General features: G+C 57.6%; 2 protein-coding genes across 2 annotated transcripts; one reads left to right on the top strand and one right to left on the bottom strand.

Moving 5' to 3' along the window:
* The first annotated feature begins 179 nt into the window (after nucleotides 1-179).
* On the top strand, nucleotides 180-20,510 carry TEAD3 (TEA domain transcription factor 3). The gene is made up of 14 exons (XM_081141608.1): nucleotides 180-202; nucleotides 8,770-9,020; nucleotides 10,941-11,005; nucleotides 14,389-14,451; nucleotides 14,652-14,714; nucleotides 15,500-15,511; nucleotides 16,089-16,226; nucleotides 16,337-16,386; nucleotides 16,973-17,034; nucleotides 17,796-17,929; nucleotides 18,067-18,240; nucleotides 18,442-18,582; nucleotides 18,664-18,816; nucleotides 18,993-20,510. The coding sequence occupies exons 2-14, from the start codon at nucleotides 9,014-9,016 to the stop codon at nucleotides 19,104-19,106; spliced, it is 1,176 nt and encodes a 391-aa protein (XP_080997734.1). The 5' UTR covers nucleotides 180-202; nucleotides 8,770-9,013; the 3' UTR covers nucleotides 19,107-20,510.
* Nucleotides 20,511-24,589: 4,079 nt separating this feature from the next.
* RPL10A (ribosomal protein L10a) lies at nucleotides 24,590-27,301 on the bottom strand. Its single transcript, XM_081141617.1, has 6 exons — nucleotides 26,919-27,301; nucleotides 26,534-26,608; nucleotides 26,356-26,436; nucleotides 25,865-26,013; nucleotides 25,087-25,259; nucleotides 24,590-24,789 (listed from the first exon to the last, which is right to left on the bottom strand). The coding sequence occupies exons 1-6, from the start codon at nucleotides 26,921-26,923 to the stop codon at nucleotides 24,619-24,621; spliced, it is 654 nt and encodes a 217-aa protein (XP_080997743.1). The 5' UTR covers nucleotides 26,924-27,301; the 3' UTR covers nucleotides 24,590-24,618.
* Between the last annotated feature and the right edge of the window lie 70 nt (nucleotides 27,302-27,371).

The following is a 27,371-nucleotide window of genomic DNA, read 5'->3' as shown; positions in this document are numbered from 1 at the left end:
CCGGCCGGCCGGTTGGTCGGTTGTGGGTTTGGGAATGGGGGGTGCTCGAGGGAGGCCGGGTCCCCTAACTATTGTCCAGCCCGAGCCGGAGCCCCGGATTTGGGTGCCGGGAAGTTTAGAGGGAAGGGGGGGAGGAAAGCTCTCCGGGAAGCCCCGCCCACCCCCGCGGCCCCGCCGCGACCCGGGCGAGTCGGCCGGGGAGGTAGGGGAGCCGGGGAGAGCCCCCGGTGCCGTCCAACGTCCGCCTTTGGGGTGTCAAGGCAGGGTCTGGGGGCTGCACGGCTTGGCGCGGGGGGGCCTGCCACGGAGGCGCTCGAACCCAGGGCGCCCAGTCCCGGCCCCGCCGCCCTTTGGACTCCGGCTCGCGCTCCGCCGGCGCGCGCGGCCCCAGCTCCACGCAGGCCGCGGGCCGGGCCTCGGGGCGCCCGCGCCGGCTCCGCGCGCTGCCCGCGGCCGCCGGGACCGAGCTGCGCGCCCCTTGCGTGCGCCCCTGAGACGCGGGGGCTCCGGGTCCCTCCAGTCCTGCCGCCGGTGCCGGGCGGCGGTTCGGGTTCCTGCCCCGAGCGCCTTAGCCCCGCTCCGCGGGCGGCTGGGTTTGGGGCCTTCTCGCCGCGCTTCCTCGGAGCCCTCGCTCAGGCTGTAGGTTTGGAGGCGGCTTGTCCGTCCACCACCACCATTGTCTGTCTTGCCCTTTATTCCTGCCCGGGCAGGGGAGGCGGGGACTGCCTGTCTGCATCTGGTTTCCAGCCTAGCCAGGCGCTGTCACTGGGACCCCGCTCTGTCACCTTTCTAGGAGAGGGGCCCGATCCAGGCCTGAGAGATTCTTTCTGGACGAGTGAGAATGAGGCCCTGGGGGAGGCCTCTCAGGGGGCACCTCCCTCTGTGTCTTTCCTCTCTCCAGGTAGAGGCAGAAGCAGGTCAGGCCTGGACTTGTAGCCCAGGAGATCAGGGGATAGGGGTGGGGGCTGGACACAGCCCCGAGGGGCTGGTGCCCATGGCGGCTGTGTCCTGTCTTCTGTGGCCTGGCTCTGTACACACATGTTCCACCCCAGAGCGACACTTCCTTGACCCGAATGCTGGGGGTGGGGTGGGGTGGGGGGGAGCCTGGAGCAAGGAGGGAGATCCAAAGTCTCCAAAAGTTGGAGATTTGGGAGAATTATGTACTCCTCCCTTCCAGATATTTCTCCAAGGGCTGCCATCCCAGGACATGTTTCTGTGGACCTCTGGATCCCTGCTCAGTGTGTGTGCAGGGGGTGGACGGATGTGTCTTCTAGGAAACAGGATTCTGGTGGGTCCTGGACTCCCCCTCCTCAGAGAGAGGCTAGGAGCCAAGGGGAGTCTGCCCTCGTGGGCCTCCCCCTAGCCCCCTAGGGAGGGAACAGTCATCAGTGTCAGTTAGTGCATTTGGGCTGGGAAACGACAGAGGAGGGTGGTCAGTGATTGGGAGGACTGAGCTGTGTGTCTGTGTGTCTTGGGCCCTGCTCTTGCCCTCACCCTCAGAATGTACCAGAACCCGGTCCATTCTGCCAGTTGAAGAACTATTAAAACTAGAAGGAAACATCTCAACAGAGGAGGTCAAGAAATTAGATGTCAGGTCCCAGCTGGACTTTAACCAGCTGTGTCACCTTGGTGGGCCTCTTTGGGCCTCAGTCTCCCTTCTTGGAATAAATGACCTCTCAGGTCCCTTTTCTCTGAGCCCCTCCGGGAGTCTCTGTCTCCTAGTCAGTCAGCCTTCCTTCCCCTCCCATTGTGGAACCTGAACCTGGTGGGGTCTGGAGAGGTGGTGAGTGGGTGATCCAGTGGTCTTAGGAAGAAGTGAGGACAAACCAGGGGGTGACTGAGGAGTAGCTAAGCCAGGTGAGCATGGCTAAAATAGTTGTGGGCAGCAGGGGGACCAGGTGGAGTTGGGGGAACCTCCCCACTGAAGTGGCGATGGGGTCTGGCAAGCCGGATGGGATGAGTGGTGTTCAGAGGCCACGTGGGTGGTGGGCCCCTGCACCTGGCTTCCGGACCTCTCTCTAGGGCTTGGTATTAAGCTGCCAGGGTTCAGACTCTATCAGCCCTGCCCCTCTCCTCGCTCAAGAAGAGGAGGGGAGCAGAAGCTCAGCTCACAGTGAGGATGGTGGGGAAGGGTGCTGCTAGTGCCAGGCCCCAGGGAGCTGGGGGGCCGCGATGGCTCTAAGTACTGCAGCTTTCTGTGGAGATGGCTCGGAGGTCACACTCTCTTCTTCCCACATGGAGGCTGCAGAAGCCGTGAGGTCCCAGGGGTGGCCTTGAGGACCCAGGGGTGGCCTTGAGGACCCAGGTCTCTGAGGACCTCTGGGGCAGCCCTGGGGCCATGACAGGAGCTTCTCTGCAGAGCTGGAGCAGAGGTCAGCACATGACCTCGGCTCTGTCGCATGGCCTTGCCCTGCCCTTCCCTTCCTCCCAGTGTTGTGCCAGCCTAGGATTGTCTGTAGGAGAGGTGCTGCCCCTCTGGGGAGGACACTGGATGGGAGAGGGCTCTACCTTTCCCCTCAGGGTCCCACAGGAGGCTGCAGGCAGGGGCCAGGGAACCCTATCTCTCTGGGATCCCCGAAGCCCAGCCCTTGAGGTTTCCTAGAGTGCTGATTGTTTCCTGTACTCCCTGCCAGGCCCGAGAGGACAGGAAGCGATAGAGGGAAACGAGAATGCCACTGTGTGACGCTGGATGTGTGCAAGAGAAACTGAGTGGGACATTCTGTGTGGGCGAGCCTGTGTGGGGTGGGTGCGTGTGCGAGAGAACCAGGTAAAACCAGTTTGTGTGTGTGACTGCATGCGAGGCTGGACAGATGCACGGGAGAAACTATGTGGCATTGCCTGTGACTTTGCAACATTTGTATGTGAGAGAAACTGTGACATTGTGTGTGTGTGGCTGATGCAGTAGAGAAACTGACATTGTGCGTGGCTGATGCTGCATGTATTTGAGAGAAACTGAATGAATGACGTTCTCAGTGTTACTGTGATGCCCTCACACGGGGTATGTTTATGATGAAACGGGCCCATCCGTGGGAGCCCTGACACTGGATGGGATTTTGGTGCTGCACCTGTGTGAGGGACACAGCGATTGTGTGATCCTGTGTGTGTCAGAAGTAGAATGAATAACACTCAGTGTGACATGCGACCCTGTGGGGTGCTACTTACGCTGTATGTGTGTGAACAGCGTATGGGGTGATCTCAGGATTATAGAAACTCTGCTGGTCTGTGTATGTGACTGTGTGTGACGCTGTATGAGAAAAACTCAGTATGGGGTGTGGGTGTGTAAGGCAGAGACCACTGGGCTGCACCCAGTACCGTGGAAGTGCACTCAGGAGTTGTTGGCTGAGCTGTGTGAGGTAAGGTGTGTAGGGAAACAGCACCAGAAGGAAACGGCTTGCTCCCTGCGTGTGAGAGAAACTGGGGTGTGACTGAGACTGCCTCCGTGGGTGGTCACTATCTGGGATTGTTTGGGACTATAGGACAGTGTGGGTGACATCCTTCAGGGCTGTGCCAGACGTGGCGTAGGACTGTGTGTGACGAATTTGGGGCCTGTGATCCCAAAGCATGTGGCATCTATGTAGGGGACCATCAAAAGATGCCACTGAATTGTGCACTTAAAAATGGTTTAAATCCATCCTGGCTGGATGGCTCAGTCGGTTGGGGCATCGTCGCATACACCAAGAAGGTCATGGGTTCGATTCCCAGTTGGGGCTTACATGGGAGGCAACTGATCAGTGTTTCTCTCTCTCTCTCCCCCTCCCCCTCTCTCTAAAAGGAAATAATAATAAAAACATATTCTCAGGTGGGGATTTAAAAAATGGTTAAAATCGTACATTTTATGTTCTATATATTTTATCACAATAAAATAAAAAATGAAAAACAGAAAGGAGAGACATGCAGGTAACAGCAAATGAGCAGGACAGTGTGAAGAGGATTGTTTGTGAGGCTGGAGGCGAGAACGCCGCGTGTTTATAGAAGACGGTGGGGTCTCATGGTGGGGAATTGATTGGGTGACTGGTGGCAGCTGGTGGGTGACTTAGGGGCCTGGGTGCAGGCAGGCTGAGGTGGGGGACATTGACATGTGGATTGAGACCTGTGGGACCCAGTTTCCCAAGTTACCCATTAGCTGTATCTGTTCCTCCTAAACTTGGGTACCTGGCCTTGGCTGGAGCGGGCCAAGATGAGAAAGGACAGGATCTCAGGGTGGGGGTGAAGGGAGCGCTAGGAACTGGGCCCCTTTCTCTGCGGAGGTTGAGGTCTTGGGGTCTCTACCCTCCCACCTGCCTGTACCCTGGGGGAGGGAGCTGACCGTGGGAGCCAGCTTTGGAGAAGGGGGCTTGGGGGCTGCCCCGTCCCTCTGCTCCCTGAGAAGCCTGTGCCCTGGGTAGTGTGTGTGTGTGGGGTGCACAGTCTTGATTCCCAAATTGGAAGCACATTAATAAGCGGGGGAGAGGGGAGGAGGCCCCCCACCTCCCTCCTAGTTGACTCTGCAAATTGCTTCCTCCTGTTAAAATCCCGACCCAGCTCCAGGGTAGAAGGTGCTCCCCCCCTAGCCTGGAGGGTGTGGCCACTTGGCAGGGTCCCTCAGGGGTCCTTGGACTGGAGCTGGGGGAGGCAGACACCATCCCCCCTCCCTCCCCAGCTCGGGTCCCAACCAGAGCAGGGCCACTTCTAGGGTGGGAGCCTCTGACAGCTGGAGAACAGCTGGCCTCGCTGTGGGGCGGGTGGGGAGAAAGGGGGGAAAGGGGGTGGGAGGCTCCCTTAGCTTTCATCAACTGCCCTCCCCAGCCTCAACCCCCTGGCCAGCCGGCCCAGCCTGGGTTTGGGGTGGGATTCAGGATGGAACTGCTGACTTCACAAATCTTCCCACACTTTGAGGGGCTGGGGTCCCAGCTGCTGGCCACTGGCCCCAGTAGGGTCTCCAGGCTGTTTGTCTTCCTAGTGGGGCTGGTGCAGGGGGAGGGATAAGAGTGGGGGGACACCTGCCTGGACTTGCCTTGTCTACATTCCCCACCCACCAGGGTAGAGGCTCTGGGGGAGCCCAAGCTTCAGGTCTGGAGGGGGGGAGCATGGGGGTGGGGGCCTGGAGCCTCTGCAGCAGCCCAGCTCTGGCCTCCATCCCTGGAGCTGTCCAGCCAGTTATTCCAGCAGGCCTGGCCCCAGGACAGGGAGTGGGCAGCAAGGTGCCCCTTATCTCCCTCAGGGCCCCAAAGCCTGTTCACTGGGCCTCCTAGCTCCCATCCCTGCCACCACCCAGAGGCACCTTCGGCCCTCTGAAGCCTGAGGGAGGGCCCTGGCTGGTCAGACTGAGGTTAAAGGTAGAGGAGACCACAGGAGGTCCGCAGCCTCTCGTGATAACGGCCTCTGCCGAGGGAGGTCGTCGGTGAGGAGGTGGGTGGAGAGATGGGGCAGGAGTGCGGATGTCCTGGGCATGGTGCTGCGCCCAACCCCAGCCCCCAGCATTGACTTCCCTTCTTTCTAGGTCTGCCCTGGCCTCTGGGTCTTTCTTTCATTTGTTTCTCTCCCCTCCCCTCCCCTCCCCTCCGCGCCCCGCCCCTCCCCACCCCTCTCCTTTCTCTCTCCATCCCCTTCCTGGCCTGCCCTTTCCCTCCCTGCAGGGCTGTATCTGAGTTTATTGATCTTTCCCCTTCCTGACCCTTTAATCCCAAGCCTCTCTTTACCCCACCCTCCGGCCCTCCCCCGGACTGTCTCCCCTCTCCCCTCCAGTCGGTCTCTAGCTCCAACCCCCTTGTCCCTCACTTGGGTCTTTCTTCCTCTCTCCCCTCTTGGTGGCAAAGCCCAGCAAGGCAGACACCTGGGCAAGTGTGAACAAGGATCTGGGGGCTGGGGGTGGGAGTGGGGAACCTGCCACCCCTCCCTATGCAGGGGAGATGATACCCTACCCTGAGTTGGGGCTCCCATCCCGGGAGGCCTACCCTTTCACCCCGGCAGCCCCCTCTAGGGACCTCTCCCTGCCCCAAGCTCCGGCCTCCTATTTGCCTTGGTCCCTCGGGGCAGCTGTCTGAGGAGCCTGTAGCCCCCCCCCCCCCCGGCTGGGTCCCAGTGTTTGGGGGTCCAAGAAGAGGAGGGTGGGCACACAGTCTCTGCCCTCATCCCACAGCAGTGCCTCTGGGAGGAGCAGAGCAGCCAGCCCAGCCCCCTCAGGCTGCCCCTCCTGGGTGTGCCCCTCGGACGGAACCCCAGTCCGGTGCTCAGCCTGGTGCAGCGCCTGCCCACGACTGCCCGGGGGTATGCCTCGGCCTGGGGGCAGACATTCTCGTTTGGGTGTCACCCTGGCATCCACACAGCGTACCTGCACGTGTGCTCCTGTGCATGGCTGTGTGGCATGGGGGTCACCTGTGCACCGTGTGGTGCCTCTGCCCACACCAGTGTTCCTAGAAAGTGAGACTTGAGTGTGCCCATGAGCCGGCGGAAGGGACCGGGCGGTGGTCCTTCTCTCCTTGACTGTCCTTGCAGCCACCCCCTGGGCTCCCCTCCCCCCCACCAGCTGCCAGCGGTCCCAGCCAGGGGCCGCCCCACCCCCCCAGTCTGTCCCAGCTCCCAAGCCCGCTGTGTTCGCCATATTTGGCCACAGTGCTCCTGCGGGGGGCGGGGCGGGGCTGACATCACCCGGGAAGGGGGGCCGCCGCCTGGATGAGGGGAGGCGCGCAGAGACTTGGGGGAGGCAGGAAAGTTGCTTTGAAAAGCCGGCTGCCCAGGCCCCCTGTGCACTGGGCCTGCACTGCTCAGAGGGAGGCTGCAGGCAAGGATTTGGGGGAATACGTGTTGAAGACTCTGTCGGGAAGGGTCTCAACTCACTGTAGCCCCTCTTCTGCCTCCCCTCTGACAGCTCATGACAGTGTCAGACCTGGGGGGAGGCCCTGTATCCCAATTTCTTCAGTATAGGAGTCTCTGGTTCCTCCAGAGTCCCTGTCCCCCACATTTTTATTCCAAGAACTTGGTCTGGGAGGTTGAGGAGAAGATGCGATGGGGATACAGCTCCCTGGGTGGAGACGGGCGGGAGTGGAGGTGTTCAGACCCCGACTGGTCAGGAGCATGGCTCCCTCTCTGCGTGGCTACCCCCTGGCATAGTAGAGCTGTTCCTGCTGCTCTTGGAGGCCTCGCCGAAAGGGGTACAGCAGTGTTGGGGTCCTTGAAGTTGCTCCAGCCACTTGGGCTGAAGGGTGCTCCCTGGTCTGGACCCCACTGGGCACACTCTGGGTGGTTGTCCTTTCCAGCGCAGGTGGTGGAGCTGCCCAGCCCCATCCCCTTGGTTAAGAGACTGAAGCCAGATTGCCTGAGTTCAGCCTGCTCTAGCACTTACTAGCTGTGTGTTCTTAGGCAAGTTGCTTAATGTCTCTGTTCCTTGGTTTCCTCGTATGTAAAGTGGGAATAATAATAGTATCTACCCCATAGGTTATTGTGAGAATTAAGTGAGTCAATGTGTGTAACATACCAGAACAGTGCCTGCCTTTTGGCAGGTGCTGTCATTAGTAGTAATACTAAGTCTAAACTCCCCAGGCCCTTCATTCCATGCCACTAGCCACCCCCTTCAAGCTTTCCTAAGCAAACACGTGTCCCCACGGGGAGATCCTCCACCCATTCAGCATGACCTGGAATTCATATCTGAGGGAAAAGAATTCCCTTCCTTGGTTTCCGAGGGGGTCCCCCACCTTCCTACCCTGCCCCTGCTTGCCCTGCAGCCCAGAGCAAAGTCCCAGGATCGAGCCATCTTGGGCTCTGAGGCTCCCAGCACCCTGGTATACACTGGGCATGCAGATTTGGAGGCCAATGGGGAGATGGGGGGCTTGGGGCTGTGTGTGTTGGGGGGACTGGACTGGTCTAAATGAATAACCCAGCCCGGCTTTGCAGGGAACTCAGAGTTTATAGGGCCCTGGCCCAGCCACAGTGTGGGCAGGGCAGGGGCGGGTGTGTGGGTGGTTTATGGGCTGCTGTAGGCCCAAAGGTGCGGGAACCGGAAGTGGGATGGGGGAGCGGGTGGGGTTGAGCAAGGCTGTGGGCCAGGCACCTTCTCGGCTGCTCCCTTGCCAGCCAGCGTCTCTCTCTTGCAATTTCTGGGGCACTACCTGCCCCACGTTTAGGTTCCTTGGCAGGGTTCTCGAGGGTTATCTTTTGGGGAAGGCAAAACCTCACCCTTCCTCATCCCACAGCAGGTCCTCAGCAGAGTTGTACTGATGCTGGGGCGGGGGAGAAACGGGTGGGGATCCCGAAGACAGGGAGGAGAAGCTGGCAGAGTGAGCCCAGGAGCCCCCCTGAGAGCTGCAGACATGCTGGGCCCTGCCCCTTGTGACCCTCCTCTCCTGGCTCCTCACGCTGCCTTTGACAGCCGCATGACCTCGTGAGCCTCAGTTTTCCTCACCTGAACAATGGGCATCACTCCTTGCCCTCCCTGCTTAGATTTGAGGATTGAATGAATATGACAGTGTTCTTGCCCACAGACACCCTGTGTAGATAGAAGGCATTATTGTTATTAATCACCTACCAGTACTGTCACAGTGTTACGAGTCAGGAATTGTGATTGGCACTGGTCAGGATCTCATTTAATTTCAACCCTCACCACCTCAAGGAGACCCTTTCCTCATTTTATAGGACCGAGGGTCGAGCAGGTGAAGTAATTCATCCAAGGTCACGCAGCGCTGAATAAGTTAACCTCTGGTTACCTCCACCTGGCCCAGAGCACTTGCCCCTGGGGAGGGAGATTGCTGTGGCCCGGGAGGACCCTGGCCCTCACCCGCCGCGTCTGCCCCCCAGGCACAGGCTGTCGGTGGGCTCAGGCCCAGAGCCCAGAGTAACCAGCACAATAGCGTCCAACAGCTGGAACGCCAGCAGCAGCCCCGGGGAGGCCCGGGAGGATGGGCCCGAGGGCCTGGACAAGGGGCTGGACAACGATGCCGAGGGAGTGTGGAGCCCGGACATCGAGCAGAGCTTCCAGGAGGCGCTGGCCATCTACCCACCCTGCGGCCGCCGCAAGATCATCCTGTCAGACGAGGGCAAGATGTACGGTGCGTGTGGGGAGACAGAGGGACACTGGACAAGGTGGGGAGGCAGCCTGGCCCTCCCCAGCCCCTCCCCCTGCTCTCTGCCCCCTCACCCAACCGGTTTGGCCAAGTCCTACAGCCCGCCAGGGGCGAGTCTGTGCGTGCAAGCCCGTGTGTCTCTCCACCTCGTAAACAAGCCCGGCTTGCCCCTCCACCGGAGCCTGGCCCACACCTTGACACTCATCTGCTTCTCTCCTCCCCACTGCTGGCCTGGAGGTTTCGGGGTGACTCAGTGGGCCCAGGAAACTGGGTCAGTCCAGTGTGCTCCAGGCTAGGCCTGGGAGAGGGTCCCTCCCCTGGCAGGATGTGGGGGAGCCTGAGGGGTGAGGCCTAGGGTGGGAATCCCAGTGCAGAGCAGGGTTTCCCACTTGCCAGTGCCTCCGGCCAGTGGGGGAGGGGAGGCCTGCAGGGTGGGGGGAAGCCACACTGGGACAAGGGCCTGTGTTGAGAAGAGGGCTGGAGAGACTGGTTCATTCCTCAGACCCCCTCCCAAGTCTACTCCTTCTCTGGCTCCCCTCTTTGCCACCTTGCCCACCTCCTGCCTCCAGAAGGGAGTGTCCCCCTCTTGTCCAGCTCTGAGGGCTCTCCCCGAGCTGCATTTTTTGGATAACTCAACCCTCCTTGCCTGGCTCTTTGCCAGCTCCCTCCAACCCTCCCTGACAGCCTACGGCTGAGTAAGGCAGGCCCTCAGCCTGTCCCCTCCCAGCATCCAGCACCATGGCGGGTGCAGGAAGGAGGCAGCTGGGCTAGTGCTAAGGGCTGCCCCATGTCCCCTGCCCCACCCACTTGCCACACCCATCCCTAGCACCAGAGCGCCACTCACGGGGCAGGCAGATGTTCCAGGCGCCTTCCACAGGGCGGGAGCTGCCTGCCCCCACTGCCACCTCCCAGATGGCTGGGGCAGCCCCACAGGGTATTTTTAGATGGGGTGGAGGGAGTGGGGTGGAGAGGAGCAGGCAGGAAGGGAGGAGCCGTGGGCCGGTTCTGTCATCAAAAAGGAATTTGGAGAATGTGACCATTTTGGGGAGGCTGTGAGGTTAGGGGCAGGGGTCCTGGATTTGGGGGATAAGTAGATACCCTGAAGATGCTGACATACAACTAGCCATGGATCCCAAGCACCCCTGTCCCAGGGCTAAGCCCCCTAGGTGCTGGCCAGCTTCTGGGTCCTTAGAGGGCCATGGTGCTGAGTAGTCCCCCCACCTTGTCACCAAGGCTGACAAGCAGTTGGGTTCTCTCACAGGGCGGGAGAGACACTGGTAGCGGGTGACATGGGGGTGACAGGCTCAAGGACACAGTGACATGCTCAGTGACACACCTAGGCACAGACTCTCAGTGGAGGAGGTGTGTTGGAGCCCACCCGGTCCTTCCTGCCTGTTTTAGCAGAGAAGGGAAGGGACTTATCCAGGGTCTACCATCATGGCAAAGACAGCTAGGACGGGCCCAGTCCAGAGCTCTTTCCCACACATGGCGACTTTCGCAGAGACATCGGCCACGTGGGCCAGGCTGCACTCACAGGAACACGTACACGCAGACATTCGCAGCTGGTGACAGCCCTGGAGGAAGGAAGCGCTGCTGGGGGCTGGGAGTGAGGGGCCCGGCTGTCCTGCTGCCCTTGGGCCGCACCTGCCCCTGTCTGTCTGCCGGAAACCTGTCCTGCCAGCCTGACTTCGTTCCACCTCCCTCCTCCTCTGCCGCCCCTCCTCCCCTCCCCCAGGGGGCAGCCCCCAGGTCCTGGAGGTGGTGGGCAGCCCCGGGGCCTCCCCAGCACCCTTAGCTGCCCGGGTCGTGCCTCTGGGGTGGGGCTGGAGTGCAGAGGGTGGGGAGGGGCCGGCGTGGTTTCCAGTCTCCAGCCACCATCATCATCTTTCCTCTCGCGCACTGTAGGTCGGAATGAGCTGATCGCACGCTACATTAAACTGCGGACGGGCAAGACTCGGACGAGAAAGCAGGTAAAGAGGCTGCTTGTGCCCGGCCCCTCTGCCCGCAGGCTCTCAGCCCTTCCTGCCCCGCCCTGCCCTCTCCGTGTGACTTCACACCCCCTCTGGTGGCTTCATCACTCTTCCCACTGTTCCCTCTGACCACCCACCACCCCGCCCAAGACCTTTGGCTCAGTGACCACAGATAAGCCCGCGGGACAGCTGGGGCAGCTGCTTGGCCGCTGCCCTGGAGGCCCGCTGGCCGGTGGAGCCAGCGGCCGGACGATGAGTGCAGAGCGGGCCCAGGGCCGCCCGTGTGCTGTGGACAAGCATCTAACCCGGCGGGCAGGGCAAGGGAGGGGAGCGCTGGGAAGGCTCCCTAAAGGAGGTGGCACTCCACGCATCTTCAGGAAGGAGTAGGAGTTCGGTGGGAAAAAGAGGGGGTTCCTCCAGGCTGAGGAAGTTGGACACACAAATAATAAGTGTGAATCCGTACGGAGTTAACGTGATGTTCCTGTATTTTGTCCTCAGAGCAACCTTACTAGGGAGTATAGTAATTATCTCCATTTTACAGATGAGGAAACCGAGGCGCGGGGAAGTTAAGTGACTTCCTGGCTGGTAGGTGGTGGATCCAGGATTCAGCCCACTAAGCAGGGAAGAGCCTCAGTCAGTGGGGGAGGCTGTGGGCGGTGGGGGGTAAGAAGAGCTGAGGGCCAATGGTTTCCCCTAGGGGCAGCTGGGGGCAGGAAGGGACTGGAGCAGGGATGGCTGGTGGCAGGTGGCAGGAATGTTGGCCTTGGAGCTGTCGGCAATGGGTTAGGGCCAGGCAGGGACCTAGGTCAACAGCATGGTGGCCGGGTGGTGGCAATGGTGAGGATAGTGGTGGGGTGTGGGGGGTGGAAGACATGATGATCTGAGAAATGATCGGGTGGCTTGCTGTCCTGGGAGGATAGCAGTATGGTCACAGGAAATCTGAAAGGAGTTGGTTTGGTTGGGTTGCCTGTGGGGTACCTGAGAGAGAGGCAGGCTGGAGGCAGGTCCTTGGAGGAGTTGGAGGCCTCTGACCCTCAGCCCTCCCAACTTCCCTGGCCCTGGCGTCTGAATGGGGTTTGGGCCTTGCATCCATCTCTCCAGGTCCCCCCGTGTGCATATGACAGGCCTGACCTGTCCCACCCACAGTCTCAAAGGGAGATTCTGAGTCCACCCACCCGCTATAGATGCTCCATAGATGAGGGAGCACCTATGAACAACTGTCCCCGGCCAGCTCATGTGGCACAGATTTATTTATTTAGCAAATTATTGAGCTACTACTATGTTCCAGGCACTAAGGATGCAGCAGGGAACCGACAGTCAAGGGCCCCATTCCCTGGAGCCTGGGACTGCAGGCGGAACACTGACTGCTCAGACCTCCAGGTTCACATACCTGCTCCCTACCTGCCGGGAGCGGTGCTTGCCTACAGCCTGTTCCTCGGCCATTAAATTAGCTAATATGTGAAGACACTTAGAGCAAAGGACACTCTGTGCAGAATTTATCCCTGCTGTTGCTCATATTGTTACTGTCGTTACAAACAGAAGGCCACCCCAGACACAAGAAAAGGCACTGTCTCAGCGAGTCCTGTCAGAGTAGGAAGGGGCAGAGGGACCTGAGGCCCAGAGAGGGTAGCAGAGCCTCTTCATTCTGGGCCCAGCGTTATAACTGCTCCTGGCCAGGTATCCTATAAAGGCTGGATGGCCAATGAGGTTTTATTTTAATTATAAAATAAAGTTATAAACAAAACCAGCTGTCGGCAAGCTGAGAATTGTAAAAACCGCTGGCCTTTGTCATTCCACTCGGGTGGCACTCCTCTAACTTCATTTTTCTTATAACTCCGGGATCTAACAGCTCCTTGAAAGGGGACCCATCCCATAGTTGAGGACAAGGCGTGTCTCTCTGTGTGTCAAAGGGCAAGCAGCTAACAGGCAAGGTTGTTTTAGTTTTTAAAAATGCAGTCTTAGTGTTTTTACAGATATTTACAGCAATTAGTAGCAAGTACAATGTTTTCATATTGAAAAAAACCCCAGCTAAATATGACATTAGGATTAAGTTCTGTGTGACTTTCAACTGTCACAGAGCTGACCATTGGAGGTGGGTCTGAAAGAGTCCAGGTAGCATAGCTTGGCGGTGAAGCAAGCGGGCTCCGGAGTCAGGCCACCTGGGTTCAGTTCCTAGCTTTGGCCTCCGGCTGTGTGACCTTGGATAAGCTGCTTAACCCCTCTGTGCTTTGGTTTCATCGTCTGTAAATCGGAAATAATATTGGTTTCGCCTTCTTAGTGGTGCTGTAAAGCTCAGATGAGTTGTCGTGGGTGAAGTGCCGAGAACACAGGAGGGGTGCTAGTGAACGTCACTTACTGTCGTGACGTGAAGTGATCGGTAATCTTGCTGGACCTGTGTCTGGTCCCTGTGCGGCATGAGGCAATGAGGCAGTACAGGAGCACCCACCGCGGTCCTAAGTGGAATGGGGGCTGCCCAGCATCACATACATAGTAACTTACAGGCTATGATTAAAAAGAAAAAGAAGCTGTTTCTCTTGGGGATAAAAACAACTTGCAGAGAAAGCCAGTCACAGTCGCTGACGGTGGAAGTGGGAAGCGGCCCAGAGGAGCCATGTGTTCCCCAGTGTTTCAGGGGAAAGTGACCTTTAGGTTCTCTGAAGCGCAGGGTCAGATCCTTGACAATGTCTAGGGCCTATTGGACAAGCCCATGGCATACACATCCTGACCATGACTAGCTCAGGTTTCCCGGAGAGGGAGGCTTCAGGGAGGAGGTGTGGAGAAGATACACAATTAAGAGCACCCACCGTGCGGGTTTGTGTTTACTGTGAGGACAAGAAGCTGCGTGAGCCACGCAGGAGCAGGACAGGCCGGGTCTCCAGGCCGGCGAGCTGGTGGGGTGACAGGAAGACAGACAGTGGTACAGGGGGAGAGCTTTCGTGGAGAATATGGCCTAATGTATAGCCTGACGGCCAGCAGGAGCGCTGGCATTGCTGGCCCGTGTGGAGCCAGTTAGAGATGTCTCCTCTGAGGGTACCAGTGAGAAGGAAGACACGCGTCCCCTCGCTCTGGGTTGGGTGCAGTCCTGCAGCGGGCGCAGGGCTCGGCTGGCAGAGCTTGGGCTGGACTTTAGCTCCCGCTGGGCCGGGTGGACGACCTGTGCAACTACACCTGGTGGTGCTAGAGGCCACCGGAGGCTCTTGATCAAAACAGGGCCAGGGAAGAAGCAGAGCTGTCAGGGCTGCGGAGGGCCTGCCCCGGGGGCCCCTGAGCTCCCCCACATGTGTCCCCAGAGATGGGGGCCGCTGCTCCTTGCCGGCGGCCGCCCGTGCCCTGCCTCCTCACTGTCTGTTTTCCTCTCTGGCTGGGCGCGGGGCGGCCCCTAGGTGTCCAGCCACATACAGGTTCTAGCTCGGAAGAAGGTGCGGGAGTACCAGGTTGGCATCAAGGTATGTTGGGCGCCTGACCGGGGCCTCCAGCCCCTCCTGGGCCCCTTCCCCACGGCGCCCGCACCACTGTATCTGCACGGCTCAGGCCTTGGCCTCGGCCGGCTCCGGCCCCACTGTGCCTCTTTTCCGGCTGAAGCTCTGTTCTTGTGTCTTCTTCCACTCTCTCTGCTCTTTTTCTTTCTCTCTCTCTCTCTCTGCAGGTCTCTAGCCACTTGCAGGTTCTAGCCAGGCGGAAATCTCGGGAGATTCAGTCCAAGCTGAAGGTACGGGGTCCCTGCCGCCTGGCCTGGCCCTGCCCAGGCCTGTGGCTGCTCTCTGACCCCAGCTCAGGGCAGGGAGCAAGAGGCCCAAAGGCCGCTGCCGGCGACACAGGGCCTCTGGAGACTGGGCAGGAGCCCCCCAGGAAGCCAGCCCACAGGGAAGGAGAGGAAGGCCCTCTGGGGGCCACTGCGGCCCACCGCTCTTCTCCGCTTTCCTCTCTTCTCCTTCCTCCTACTTGCCACTTGCTAACTGCATGGGGACTTCAGGGGGGCAGGGAGGGGACACTGGAGGGTGCTGGCTGGCAGAGCTATTGTGGTGAGCATGGCTGTTCCTTGCATTGGACACTCGATCCTGGCTGCTCTGTGCCTGAGGATCTCAGAGCCCGGGGTTCATGACCTGGGCCCTCGTCAGGGCCCCCGCAGGCTGTGACATCTTCTCTGCGCCCATAGCTGCCCAGCAGACTGGGCCTCCCAGCCCAGCTGTCCGTGCCTGTAGCACAGCTGTGGAGGACGTGGACAGACCCGAGGGGCACCAGCCTGTCCTCCATCATCCTACCCTGTCCAGGGCACCCCCAGCTTACAAGCACTCCCTCTGGGTGGCAGTGGGGTGGCGGGGGAGGCAGTGGGGCGGGGGTAAGGTCCACAGCTGCCTCTGAGCTTCTCTGGGCTCCTCAGAAGCTGAGAGCCAGGTGGGCATTGATTGGAGGGAGGTGAAAAGACCCGTCCCCCACCCCATGCAGCCGTCGTTTGTGCCTCTTCTAACCCCTCTCCCTTCCTCTCCTTCACAGGCCATGAACCTGGTAAGTAGCACTGCCCCTCCCCTAGGGGAGCTTGGAGGGAGAGCACCTAATATAAGATTTTCAAATTATGGATTGTAAGTCAATTTAACAGGTTCTCAAACTTTAGCATGCATCAGAAGCGCTTGGAGGGCTTGTGAAGACATATTTCTGGGCCTCACCCCCAGACTCTCAGATTCAGTGGGTCTGAGCTGGGGCCTGAGAATTTGCATTTCTAACAAGCTTTCAGGTGATGCTGGTGCTATTGGTCCAGGACCATACTTTGAGAACCACTGATGAAATAGAATTGGAAATTTGACAGTGCATGATACAAATAAGGGGAAATATTCTGGTATATACTGGGTTATAGAATAAAATAAAAGTATTTCTTAACTGTGCATTGTGGTAAGTGGGGTAATGTACACTTAGGAGACAGGCACAGAGAGGGGCTGAGGCTCTCCTTAGCCCACGCAGCAGAGCTGGGGCTGTAATCCAGACCTGGGCTTCCAGAGCCCTGATTGCCTGGGAGGGGGCCCCTGGGGCAAGCCCTTGTCCTGCCTCTGGCCTGGCTCAGGCCTCGTGTGACCCCTCCCCTCCCTAGGACCAAGTCTCCAAGGACAAAGCCCTCCAGAGCATGGCGTCCATGTCCTCTGCCCAGATTGTCTCCGCCAGCGTCCTACAGAACAAGTTCAGCCCACCCTCCCCTCTGCCCCAGGCCGTCTTCTCCACTTCCTCACGGGTACAGGGGTCCTGGGAAGTGGGGCTGGGGTGAGGGACTGCCTTCAGGGCCGGGCTGTGGTGAGGGTCATGGATACTGAGGGGCCTCTGGGCTTTGCCCCATCTCTGCAGTTCTGGAGCAGCCCCCCTCTCCTGGGACAGCAGCCTGGACCCTCTCAGGAGTGAGTATTGGGGCGCATCCTTCCCACACCCTCTTCTTTCCTTTGGCAGCCACACTAGACTTCCCCTCTTGCCTGGGTTCCAGCAACAGCTGAGCAAAGTTTTAATTCAAAGACAGAGGGATGGAGAGCGCCAGTAAGGGCTAAGGCATTTGTCTGTTCATTCATGTGTCTGTTCATTCATCACCTCACTCATCCACTTGTCATCTGTCCTTCAGTTATTTTTCACTCAGTTAATCTCTGAATTCATCTCACAGTCAACACGTCAAGTAGTCAGAGATACCCGTTCCCTCAACTCTAAGATGACTTTCTTCCCGAGACACGCCCTCCGTTTAAGAGCCACTCTTCAGGGTGGGGTTGAAACACTATATTACATGGGCATGTCCGTTGTGAGATGCGGCAGGATTTCACAAACGTTACAGCGTGAAGGAAACAAAAGCTGCGAGTGAGCCTAGCAGCGTGCACTTCTGGGCCTCTGCGGGAAGGCTGGGGGGCTCCCTGTGGGATCCCAGATGAGACCCCAAGTGGCTAGGCCAGGTGGAAGGTAGGGAGGGGTGACCCTCTAACCAGGCTGTGCTCCTGTCCGCAGCATCAAGCCCTTTGCACAGCCAGCCTACCCCATCCAGCCGCCCTTGCCACCACCGCTCAACAGTAAGTTCCCCGTGACTCTGCCACCACCACCTGTCCCTCCCTTGGCACCTGCACCCTCTGCTCAGAAGAGCTGGGGCCCAGCTGTGTGTGTGTGTGTTTGTGCTGGGAGAGGGGAGTGGGTGGCATCTGTCGGAATCAGGACAGACCGAGGATAGTCCCCTTAACTTTTACAGCGTTGCATCCACAACTGCGACAAGCACACACCACCAACAGTATTACACTTACAGACTGTAAAGTTCCTTATAAGGAAATACACCAAAGTCTTAGAGTGTCACTCTCTCTAGGTGTTGGGATTCTGGATAATTATTTTAAATATGTTTTTATTGATTTTAGAGAGAGAAGAAGGGAGAGGGAGAGGGAGAGAGAGGAGGAAGCATGGATGAGAGAAACATCCATCGGCGGCCTCCCACGTGCCCCCTGCTGAGGACCCAGCCGCAACCTGGGCATGTGCCCTGCCTGGGGATTGAAACAGAGGCCTCTCAGTGCACGGCCAACGCTCGATCAGCTGAACCACACTGGCCAGGGCTGGATAATTTTTATTTTCCCTTTTTGACATGTTTGTATTTTCTGTTTGAACAGTTATAATGACAAAGGAAAAACCCACTGATGTCTGCTAGTAGGGCCACCGCACCTAGGCAGGCAGGCAGGCTGTACACTGTTCAAGGACGCCTGGCAGGGGAGTGGAAATCCAGCCTGGCGTCCTACCCAGAAGGGGCAGCTCTGTACGTGACCATGCCCACAAGGGTCTTCCTCTCCCCCAGGTTACGAGCCCCTGGCCCCGCTCCCCCCAGCCGCCGCCTCTGTGCCCGTGTGGCAGGACCGCACCATCGCCTCCTCCCGGCTGCGGCTCCTCGAGTATTCCGCCTTCATGGAGGTGCAGCGAGACCCTGACACGGTAATGTGGCCGGGGTGGGGGCGAGGGGAGGCCCCGGCTCAGGCTCGGGGGGTGGGCAGTCCTGTCCCTGTGCAGCCCCCACCCTGGGCCCGCACTGGCAGGTGCTCTCCTGACCCGGTACTGGGCCCTCCCCACAGTACAGCAAACACCTGTTTGTGCACATCGGCCAGACGAACCCCGCCTTCTCGGACCCGCCCCTGGAGGCAGTTGATGTGCGTCAGATCTACGACAAGTTCCCGGAGAAAAAGGGTGGACTGAAGGAGCTCTATGAGAAGGGCCCCCCTAATGCCTTCTTCCTTGTCAAGTTCTGGGTGAGCTGCCCCGGCCCCTCCCTCCCCGGCAGCCCTTCCCCCAGGTGTGCAGTGCCCCTGGGCCCACTTCACTGACCACTGCTCTCCCGTGGCCTGGGGGCAGCGCTGGGATGGGGCGTAGGCAGGACACTCAGGAAGCCTCCCTCAGTCCTCCAGCACCCAATGCCCTGCCTGATGCCCCGCCTGATGCCCCTCCTGCAGGCCGACCTCAACAGCAACATCCAGGAGGGCCCGGGAGCCTTCTATGGGGTCAGCTCCCAGTACAGCTCGGCCGACAGCATGACCATCAGCGTCTCCACCAAGGTGTGCTCCTTTGGCAAGCAGGTGGTGGAGAAGGTAGAGGTGAGTGGGGGCCCGGGGGGCGTGGGGGGGTGGGGGGGCCAGGAGCAGGCCGGTGGAGTGAGGCCTGGCGGCTCCCTGCAGACCGAGTACGCCAGGCTGGAGAACGGGCGCTTCGTGTACCGCATCCACCGCTCGCCCATGTGTGAGTACATGATCAACTTCATCCACAAGCTGAAGCACCTGCCCGAGAAGTACATGATGAACAGCGTCCTGGAGAACTTCACCATCCTGCAGGTGAGGGGCGCAGAGCTGTGGGGGTCCTGGGAGGGCCCCAGGCATAGGGGACCCAAAGGGGAGGTAGCCAGACCCAGTTCTCAGAGAAAGAGACTGAGCCCCGGGGGGAGCGGGGACTGCTCAGCCCCCACACCCTGTGCTGCCTGACCCCCTGAATCTTCCTGCGTGGCCTCCAGGTGGTCACGAGCCGAGACTCCCAGGAGACCCTCCTCGTCATTGCTTTTGTCTTCGAAGTCTCCACCAGTGAGCATGGGGCCCAGCACCACGTCTACAAGCTCGTCAAAGACTAGGGTGCCCTCTGCCCCACCACCAGGATCCAGGAGGAGCATCTTTCTCACACACCTGCCTGGCACCCCTGGGGGCCAGGATTGAGGATTCATCTGCCTGCCAGGCCTCAGGCCCAGGACCCAGGAGGCCTCCCCACCTACCCCCAGCACACACACCCTGCCACTGTTCTGCGCTTTAATTGTGGGAGAAGCGGGGGGGGGCTCAGCGGTGGGGCAGCCTGGCTGGGTCGCTGAGCCACCATCACCCGGTTCTGCCCAACCTCAACTGAATGGGAATACACCTTTGGGCCCCGGTGTGTGTGGCCACTGGCCCCTCGGGAGTGTGACAGGCAAGTAAGGGAAGACTGGAGGGGAGGCAGAGTATAGAGGCAGGAAGGAATGTGGAGCTGGAGTTGGGCTGAGAGGAGAGGGGCCCGCACTGTCTGCACCTGCTGTGTGCCAGGCCCCCGTGTGCCTTGTGCCATCCTCTGACCCTGCGAGGCAAGCGTGGGTCTCGGTGTCTCAGACGAGGAACCTGTGGGCGGGGGGCAGAGTTGGAGCTCTCCCCCAGGGCCCAGGTTTACACTACCTCCCTGCCTCAGGCCGGCCCCAGCGGGTGGGGAGAGGCTCTACACTGAGGCGCTGGGGCCAGCTGGGGTGGGGCCCCCTGACGGGGGAAGCAGCTGCTTCTGACCAGGCAGGGAAGGGGAGCAGCAGGTACTCGGCGCTTGTTGAGCACCCTCTGTCAGCCCACGATCTCGCCGGGGCCTTGGGAGCCTCCTGCTCCACCTCCCCAGCTGCCCTGGCCCAGGTCCTTTGCCAAGTCCCCCAGCGGCCTCCTGGTGGGGGAAGCCCCCCAGCCTCCGGGGGCAGGCCCAGGCTCAGAAATAGGCTGGAGGGTCAGGTAGGAAGGTGGAGTCCCAGCCTCTGGCAGACCTGTGGCCCTGGGACAAGGGGCAGCAAAGCCTCTGATCTTTTCTCTGGCCTAAGACTATGGTTCGGTGAGCCCTCCGCGGGTGCCACGACCTTGTGTTCCTCCCCTCGCCAGTCTCCCTGCGGGAGCAGCAGCTCCCCAGACCCCGTTCTGGGACTGAAGGTTAACCCTGCCTGCTGCCTCTTCCCGCCACCCAGGCCCCGCCGCTCGGCCTCCAGCCTCCGGGTATTTATGAGTTTCATATGAAGTACTGTGCCCTTCCCTTCCTTCCCTCCCCCTGCCCCGCCCCTGAGCTTCCTGAAGGTCCTCACAGTTTGCATATTGCTCAGGCCACCTCCATACCCAACCTAGGTTTTATAATGTATATTATATATTTTTTGTGTATTTTTTAAATCCAGCTGTGATGGGTTATATCATAAATGTGGCACAGGGCTGGGGCAGGCGCCCTCAAGACCTGCTCAAAAAAGAAATTAAAATTATTTGTTTGTGGGTTAGTCATGTGACCAGTCTTGTGCCAGGCCTCTGGGTTGGAACAGCTTCAGGCGGGCTCTCCTAGGTTAGGTCCTGGTGTGTCACCTCCCTCTCCCATCTTTGCTGGGGGACCCTAAGCTCTACCTACAGTCAAAATAGGTATGATGCTGGGGTCCCATGAAAGCTTCCAGCTCCGACGGTTCTCCACACCCCTCCTGCCATTAGTTGCGCACTGAACTGAGCCCAGCGCCGAGCTCTGCCCTGAGCTTTCCTGTTGTTCTCTCACTCTCTCTTTTTACAGAAAAGCCATTTATTTTGTCTTATGATCTAAAATTCAAACTAAGGACTACCTTTGGCGTTTTTCTGCTTTGGGGGACCAGTTACTTGGATGGAATAGCTTTTTCCCCCCCAAAGATGATGATTATTATTACTGATTTTTAGAGACACAGGAAGGGAGAGAGAAATATCAATGTGAAAGTGAAATGGGTGGAATAGCTTTGTCTCTAAGTGAAGTGACTTGCCCGTCACACACCTGCTGAGATGGGCTCCAGTCTTCCAGTGTCCGCTACTGTTCTCACCGTCCTGACCTCTGCTCCTGAGGAAAGAGCCTCAAGGACAGTGGGTGCTCTCCCAGGTGGATGGTGGCTAACAGGGGAGGTCAGGCTCCAAGCTGCCCCTGTCCTCCTGGAAAAGCACACGCCACGGACCACAGGGTGGTGGTGGGGAGACCACATCCTCGGTGGACATGGGATAAACAGATTGAGGTTACTCCCACTCAGCCAGTCGGTGGCAACACCAGGTTTGAACCTGCTCTGCCTGACTCCAAGTCCATACACCTGCTGTACTACTTCAATAATCAGGTGGCCTTTTCTTGGACCGCTGCATTGGAGGGACTCCAGACTGTCACTGGTAGGATGGGGAGGGTAACTGGAGCTCCAGCCAGGTGGGAAGGGGCTCTGGAGGCAGAAATTGATTTATGAAGGACACACCGTGTGCCAGGCCTGGGGCTGGGTGCAAAACCTAATGTCTGCACTAATAAGCGATGACATCTATTGGGTGCTTCAAGCGTCATCACATACGTGGGTTGTTGCCTTCGCTACTCCTGATTAGCCTTCAGGTAACTTCTTTAAGAATCATGTGGTTCTCTCATGCAGAAAATCTAAGGTTGCGGAGTAGGGAAGGAGCCAGGATAAGAAGGTAGCTTACCCTGGCCGGGTAGCTCAGTTGGTTAGAGCGTCACCCCCTACGCCAAGGTTGTGGGTTCGATCCCTGGTCAGGGCACATACAAGAGGCAACCAATGAATGCATAAGTAAGCGAAACAAATCAATACTTTTTCTCTCAAATCAATAAATAAAAATTAAATATATTTAAGAGAAGAAGAAGATGGTGAGCCTTGCGAGCCCAGACCTCTCCTGGAAGTGGCTCTCCCCTGCTCGTGTTCTTTGGGAAGCTGTACGGAAGGGCCAACAAAGCTGGAGCCCAAAGAAGGGGCCTGTAGTTCTGTCTCCTGCTTTTCTGTTTCTCTGTTCTGATGTTTCCTGGGGAAGGGGAGGGTTACCATCTTTTTGTCAATTCCACAGTCAAAGCCAGAGCACTGTCCTGGGGGTTCATGAGGGCTCCTCATTTCTCTGTAGCACAACTGCTGGAAAACTGGGGGTCCCCAGATATCTGAACCCTGAATTCTAACTCAGGTGCACACTGAGCTTTGGACTAATCATCCTGGAGGCTGGGATTTGATGAAAACAGCTCAACCCTCATTTACAATAGAGTCTGTCCCCCCACGTGTTTGCTTTCCCATCTTTTCTTGCCTGTGGTGCTGGGTCCTCTCAAGGGCAGCCACCGCGTCTGAACAGATTCCCGAGTCCAGCCGAAAGTGGTGAGTCTGTTTAGTGGAGAGTTGGTTTTTAAGGACTCAGCCCAATGCATAAGGCTCAGATTTATAAAGTGGAGGTTTGATTTAAATCCCGTGTTCATATCAATAATGGAGGAAGATTCAAGCTCCCTAGTTCCAAAACACACCCCTTTACCTTGTGGATTGCCCCTACTCAACTGTCCTACACCCGACGGACACCGTGTACCAGGTCCAGTACTTTATGTATGTGGCTCTAAGAATTTACCATTTTTTCACTGCTGTTTAACTGAGCACTAAGTGCCTGGCACGTAATGCTTTTTAAGTTGGCACTACTGTCTTTCAGGTAGGTACCATCATCGCCTGCACTTCCAAACAAAACAAGAGTTTTAGAGACGTGAACAGTTTGGGGATTCACTCGGGCAGTGGGGGGACCTTCAGCCCACAGGCAGTCACATGGCTGGTCTTCTTGCACCCAACAAATGGAGTGCGCGTCTGAGGTCACGAGAAACCTCCAAAACCCCTTGGCTCTACGACATTGCTCACGACAGGACCCCTGTGGGTGCAGATGGCTTTCTGGCCTTAGGCTCACAGAGGTGGATTGCACCTGGGTGCCCCTCAAGGCCCTCAGGAATGGCCGCCACAGGTGCAGCTGGGCCCCACCTGTTCGTTTTATGCCTTTAACTCATGGCTCTATTTTCTCTTAACTGTACTCAGTGCCCTGTAAGCAGCTTTGTGGCAGAGACAAGGCATAAAATATATTCACACTTGTTACTTTCCTATTACATTCCTAGTCACCAAACCTTACATTTTCTTGCCCTATTTTGCCTTTTTTTCTTGATTACAGATTATAGGACTTCAGAAATTCCCCAAAATCATTTAACTTCGAGTTAAACATGGTCAAATTTAATGTAAGCTTGCAATCGTTTTTACTATGCATAAACACTTCAATAAAACTGGGTCCTAATTTTACAGCCAGTAGGTAAGGGAACATTGTTCAACAAGCCTATTTTATTACTAATACTGAACAGACTGGAGAAAAAAGCAAGCCAGATGTACCTTGAGAACCAAGTCATTGCTCATCTGATTATTGTAGGTATTTTACCCAGTTTTTTGTAATTGATTTGAGAGGGAGATAAAAACATCAATCATGTGAACCATAGATCAGCTGCCTCTTGTACACCTCACCACTGGGGTTTGATCCCGCAACCCGGGCATATACCCTGACCAGGAATTGAACCCTGACCTTCTGGTTCATAGGTGAATGCTTAACTACTGAGTACACCTGCCAGGCTTTACTCAAATATAACTTAAAACTAAAATGGCAAAGAAACCAGTCAAGCTCTATGGTGAGAACCTTGTACACTTCTTGATTCAAGGTCAGATAAAGTTTGTTTTGAGGTGCAGCATTTTTATTTATGCTTTGGATTAGCCTTTCAGCTGTTGAAACTGGTGGGATGAGCTGGTTCCCTCGCTTACCAATGTTAAATGAAGCAGATTCATGTTAAAGGTTAAATCACAGGTGTTTCCCAGTATACCCAGCCACTGTTGCAGGGCCCAGCACTGGAAGAACTGCAAAAGGGAAGTCCCCTCAGGTCAAGGAAGGGGGCAGAGCTTGCAAGTTTAACAGCCCAAATTCTACCCATTTGCTCCCCCTCAAAAGACCAGCAAGGCCCACAAATTACAATATTGCACAGATCTTCTACTTGTATTTTCCTACATAGGTTTTTCAATTTGAGGTCAGACAAGCAAACATTAGACCAATCCCTCAGGGTTTGTGGGCTACTCCCATCAGCACCTAGGAACCCAATCTTCATTTGTCACAACCTGGTGATCCTATAGACCAAGACCTCAGATGCATGATTTAAAGGACTAAAAAAACCGAAACAAAAAGCTCACACTATGAACCTGATATAAAGGGAAGCAACCCCAGGCCTCCATTAAGCAAGGTGCCGAGTCAGTGTCCCCATGTGAAGCTTCTCCACTCGCAAGCAACAGGAGCACACAGGCTGGAGTCCTGGTCCTGACCTGCCCTCTCTCAGGGTTATTAGAAAAGCTTCAGTCCTGGTTAGCTGTTGCACTTTGACGAGTTATAAACATCCAAGAGATTGGAATAAAACTGCATGGTTTTGAGGGCAGTAAGAACCCTTCCTGGTTTATAGTATGGGTAAAGTGACTACCCATCACTGTGCTGTGGCATGCAGTGCCAACTTACAAGGCACCCGCCTCCCCCAGTCAGAGAGAGACAGAGGTAACTGCAGCAGTATGGTTTATTTGTGCCTTAGTACAGGCGCTGGGGCTTGCCCATGGTGCTCTTGATGTACAAAGCCCGGACGTTCTGCCAATTCTTTTTGAGCAATGACACCAGGAAATTGACAGCTAAGTGGATGTTGTACACAAGCTCATCGTCTGTCATCTTCACGTGGCCAACAGCCACTGCCAGACACAGCACCTGTGGGGAAGAGGAAGGTCAAATCATGGTGGCCAGATGGAAGAGAACATGGGAAAAGTGAAACACCTACAAGGCAGACGGCCCGTTCATCCCTCCCAGTGACATAGTGAGCAGTGCTTTGGCCCCAGGCCCTGAAAAGCTCCAACCATGTTCTGTGACAATCGCATGTCCAAAGCATCATAGACATGCAAACGAGGGCTACCATTTTAAGAACGTGGGCCAGTGCCAGGGCCCTGCCACCACCACCACCACCACCACCACCACGGCTTAACCTAACCACCAGCCAGACTTCCTTACCTTCTTCATCTGGAACTTGATTGTGGATTTCACTTCATCGACTTTGGCCACCATGTTCTCATTGTGGGTCAACAAGGAAGGGAACTTCCCAGCCTTATTCAGGCCTGGGCCCAGGATTCGTGGAATCTGCTTGATCAGAGACTCCGAAGCCAAAAAGGCATCATACTTCTTGGCTGGTAAAGAAAGAAAGCCACTGGATGCTTAGGACCCTGAAGCCCGACCTCCAAACAGGACCCTACGATGGAGCCACAGAAGTGGTCCCTGACCAGCACACTCTACTGCTCTCCAGGTACCAAGCCTTTTTACTCCTTTCCTCACTCCAGTTTGGTGGTCTCCACCCTTTGGACTTCTACTGGTCCAACATTCACAGAAAACCTGGTATCGGAAGCCAGGGTGACCCACAACCCACGTTGCAATGGAAAACACTCTGCCTAATCCCGCCTTCCTACTTTCTCTCTACATGACAACTGTGGAATCCGCTTCCTACCTGTACAATGCTCAGACCACAGAGATTAAAAAGAGTTTGAAGTAGGAATTCCAATTCAGAACACCAGCACCCGACTAGTCAACTGACCTCACCTGCTGAGAACCACGCTTAGCCTCTTTTCCTTCTAAAATTCAATCCTCAAAGCCAATATAAAAATAACTCTAACTCACGTTAACCCACCACTGCACAATTCTACCCTCCTTTATCATTTAAAAATTCAAATGGCTTAAGTACCGCTTTTCTACCGCTGCCACGAGCACTGCCTGCCCGCCCCACCCCCACCCCACTCACCCAGCTTCTTGACTAGTTTCTTATTCTTGTTGAGTTTCTTCAGCGCCTCGATGTCCATGTGGGGGATATCCACGGCCTTGGCCTCATCGCAGTGCTGCTGGTCCCCCAGAACACATACGGAGAACTTGGGGCGGGGAGTGGACTTGAGCCTGCGTTTTGGAGACAGACAGGTCATGCGGAGCCCTGGGTCTCAGGCAGGTGAACGGGCCTGGGACCGCTGCGGCCGAGCCTTACCCAGAGCGTCCGCGTTCACCAACAGCTAGTCTGGCTTCTCAAACTAGCCGGCGGGCTCGGCCAAGGCCTCCCCACGCCTCCCCTCTTGTTTTAAGACCCAGGGTGGGGGTCCGTCCAGCCGCGCCTGCCCAGAGCAGGGCGTCTGAACTCCCCGGACGCCTCAGGACCGCGCGAGCCTGCCCACCGCGGGCTCCACGGGAGCTCGAGGGCTGGGCCCCGGGGCACTGAGGGCTGGGTGGGGTCAGAGCGGTGCCAACCTGACGGTGCCCGAGAAGCGTTTGTCCTTCTGAGGGTCATAGTTCTTCAGGCTGATCTGCAACTCCACCGTCTCCAAAAACCTGAGAAAGTAACAAGTCAGCCGCCGCCCGCGGCCCCGGCGCGCGCCCGCCCGCCTCCCGCCCGCCTCCCGCCCGCGCCCCGCGGGGCCGCGCTTACTTGCGGCGCTTGCGCTGGTTCCCGTGCAGGACCTCCCGCACCGCCTCGTACAGGGTGTCGCGGGAGACTTTGCTGCTGCGAGAGAGAAGCAAGACCAGCGCTCAGGACCCTCGGCGTCGTTCGAAGCCTCAGGCTTAGCGACTGGGGGCGTCTGGACACCGGGTCGGAAGATTTGAGTCCAAGAACCAGATGCAGGCCCCGGGAGAGAGGGCTACTGGCGGCCACCTTGGCGCATGAACGCGGGGCCCGCAGGCGGACGACCGGCAAGAAATGCCCCGCAGTGAAGCAAAGGCAAGGACCCCCGATTCCGTCCGTAGGGTCTTCTTCCCCTCGGGGGCGTCCAGAGGTGCGGATGAGTACGGATAGCACCCCAAATGTCACTCACCTCATAGTTCCTGGCGCCGCAAAAACCGGGAAAAAGACTCACTCAATTCGCGCACGCGCACAAATAGGGAGCTTGTTCTCGCGAGAGAAGCCTTGTGGCTTTCCTCCAGAGCGCGGTCTGTCCCGCGATCCCCGGGAGCGCCTCCGTCTGCGGCCGCTGGAGGGCGCTGCCGCGTGTGGAGCCGCTGTCTCAACGCCGGGACGCCCCGGGAGGCTGCAGTCCCGGACGCCCCCCGGCACCCCAAGGCAATCCCTTTTGCGCCAGGAGCTGCCAGGCCGGTAAGGACGGGGCCAGGTCCAGGGCTTGAGCTTCAGAAATCACACGCACTGGGCAAAGCATTGCCGTGGCCGCTGAGAGTGCAGCTCCTGCCTGGCTCCAGACTCGCCCTGCCCACTCCCTCCTGCCCTCCCGCACCCGCCTCAGAAGCAGGCTTCCGTCCTGATCTCTCCCGGT

This window comes from Miniopterus schreibersii (assembly GCF_964146895.1).
Source record: "Miniopterus schreibersii genome assembly, chromosome: 6".
NCBI lineage: Eukaryota > Metazoa > Chordata > Mammalia > Chiroptera > Miniopteridae > Miniopterus > Miniopterus schreibersii.
Note: the sequence above shows the minus strand (reverse complement) of the source record. Positions and strands in the feature narration are given on the sequence as shown.

What these genes read in the sequence shown, in the direction of transcription:
- TEAD3 (XM_081141608.1), top strand. An exon ending in AGTACCAGGTTGGCATCAAG is followed by an intron (nt 14,452 to 14,651) that starts GTATGTTGGGCG and finishes CTCTCTCTGCAG; the next exon opens with GTCTCTAGCCACTTGCAGGT. An exon ending in TGCAGCGAGACCCTGACACG is followed by an intron (nt 17,930 to 18,066) that starts GTAATGTGGCCG and finishes CCCTCCCCACAG; the next exon opens with TACAGCAAACACCTGTTTGT.
- RPL10A (XM_081141617.1), bottom strand. An exon ending in CGCTTCTCGGGCACCGTCAG is followed by an intron (nt 26,014 to 26,355) that starts GTTGGCACCGCT and finishes TCCAAAACGCAG; the next exon opens with GCTCAAGTCCACTCCCCGCC. An exon ending in TCAAGTTCCAGATGAAGAAG is followed by an intron (nt 24,790 to 25,086) that starts GTAAGGAAGTCT and finishes TCTTCCCCACAG; the next exon opens with GTGCTGTGTCTGGCAGTGGC.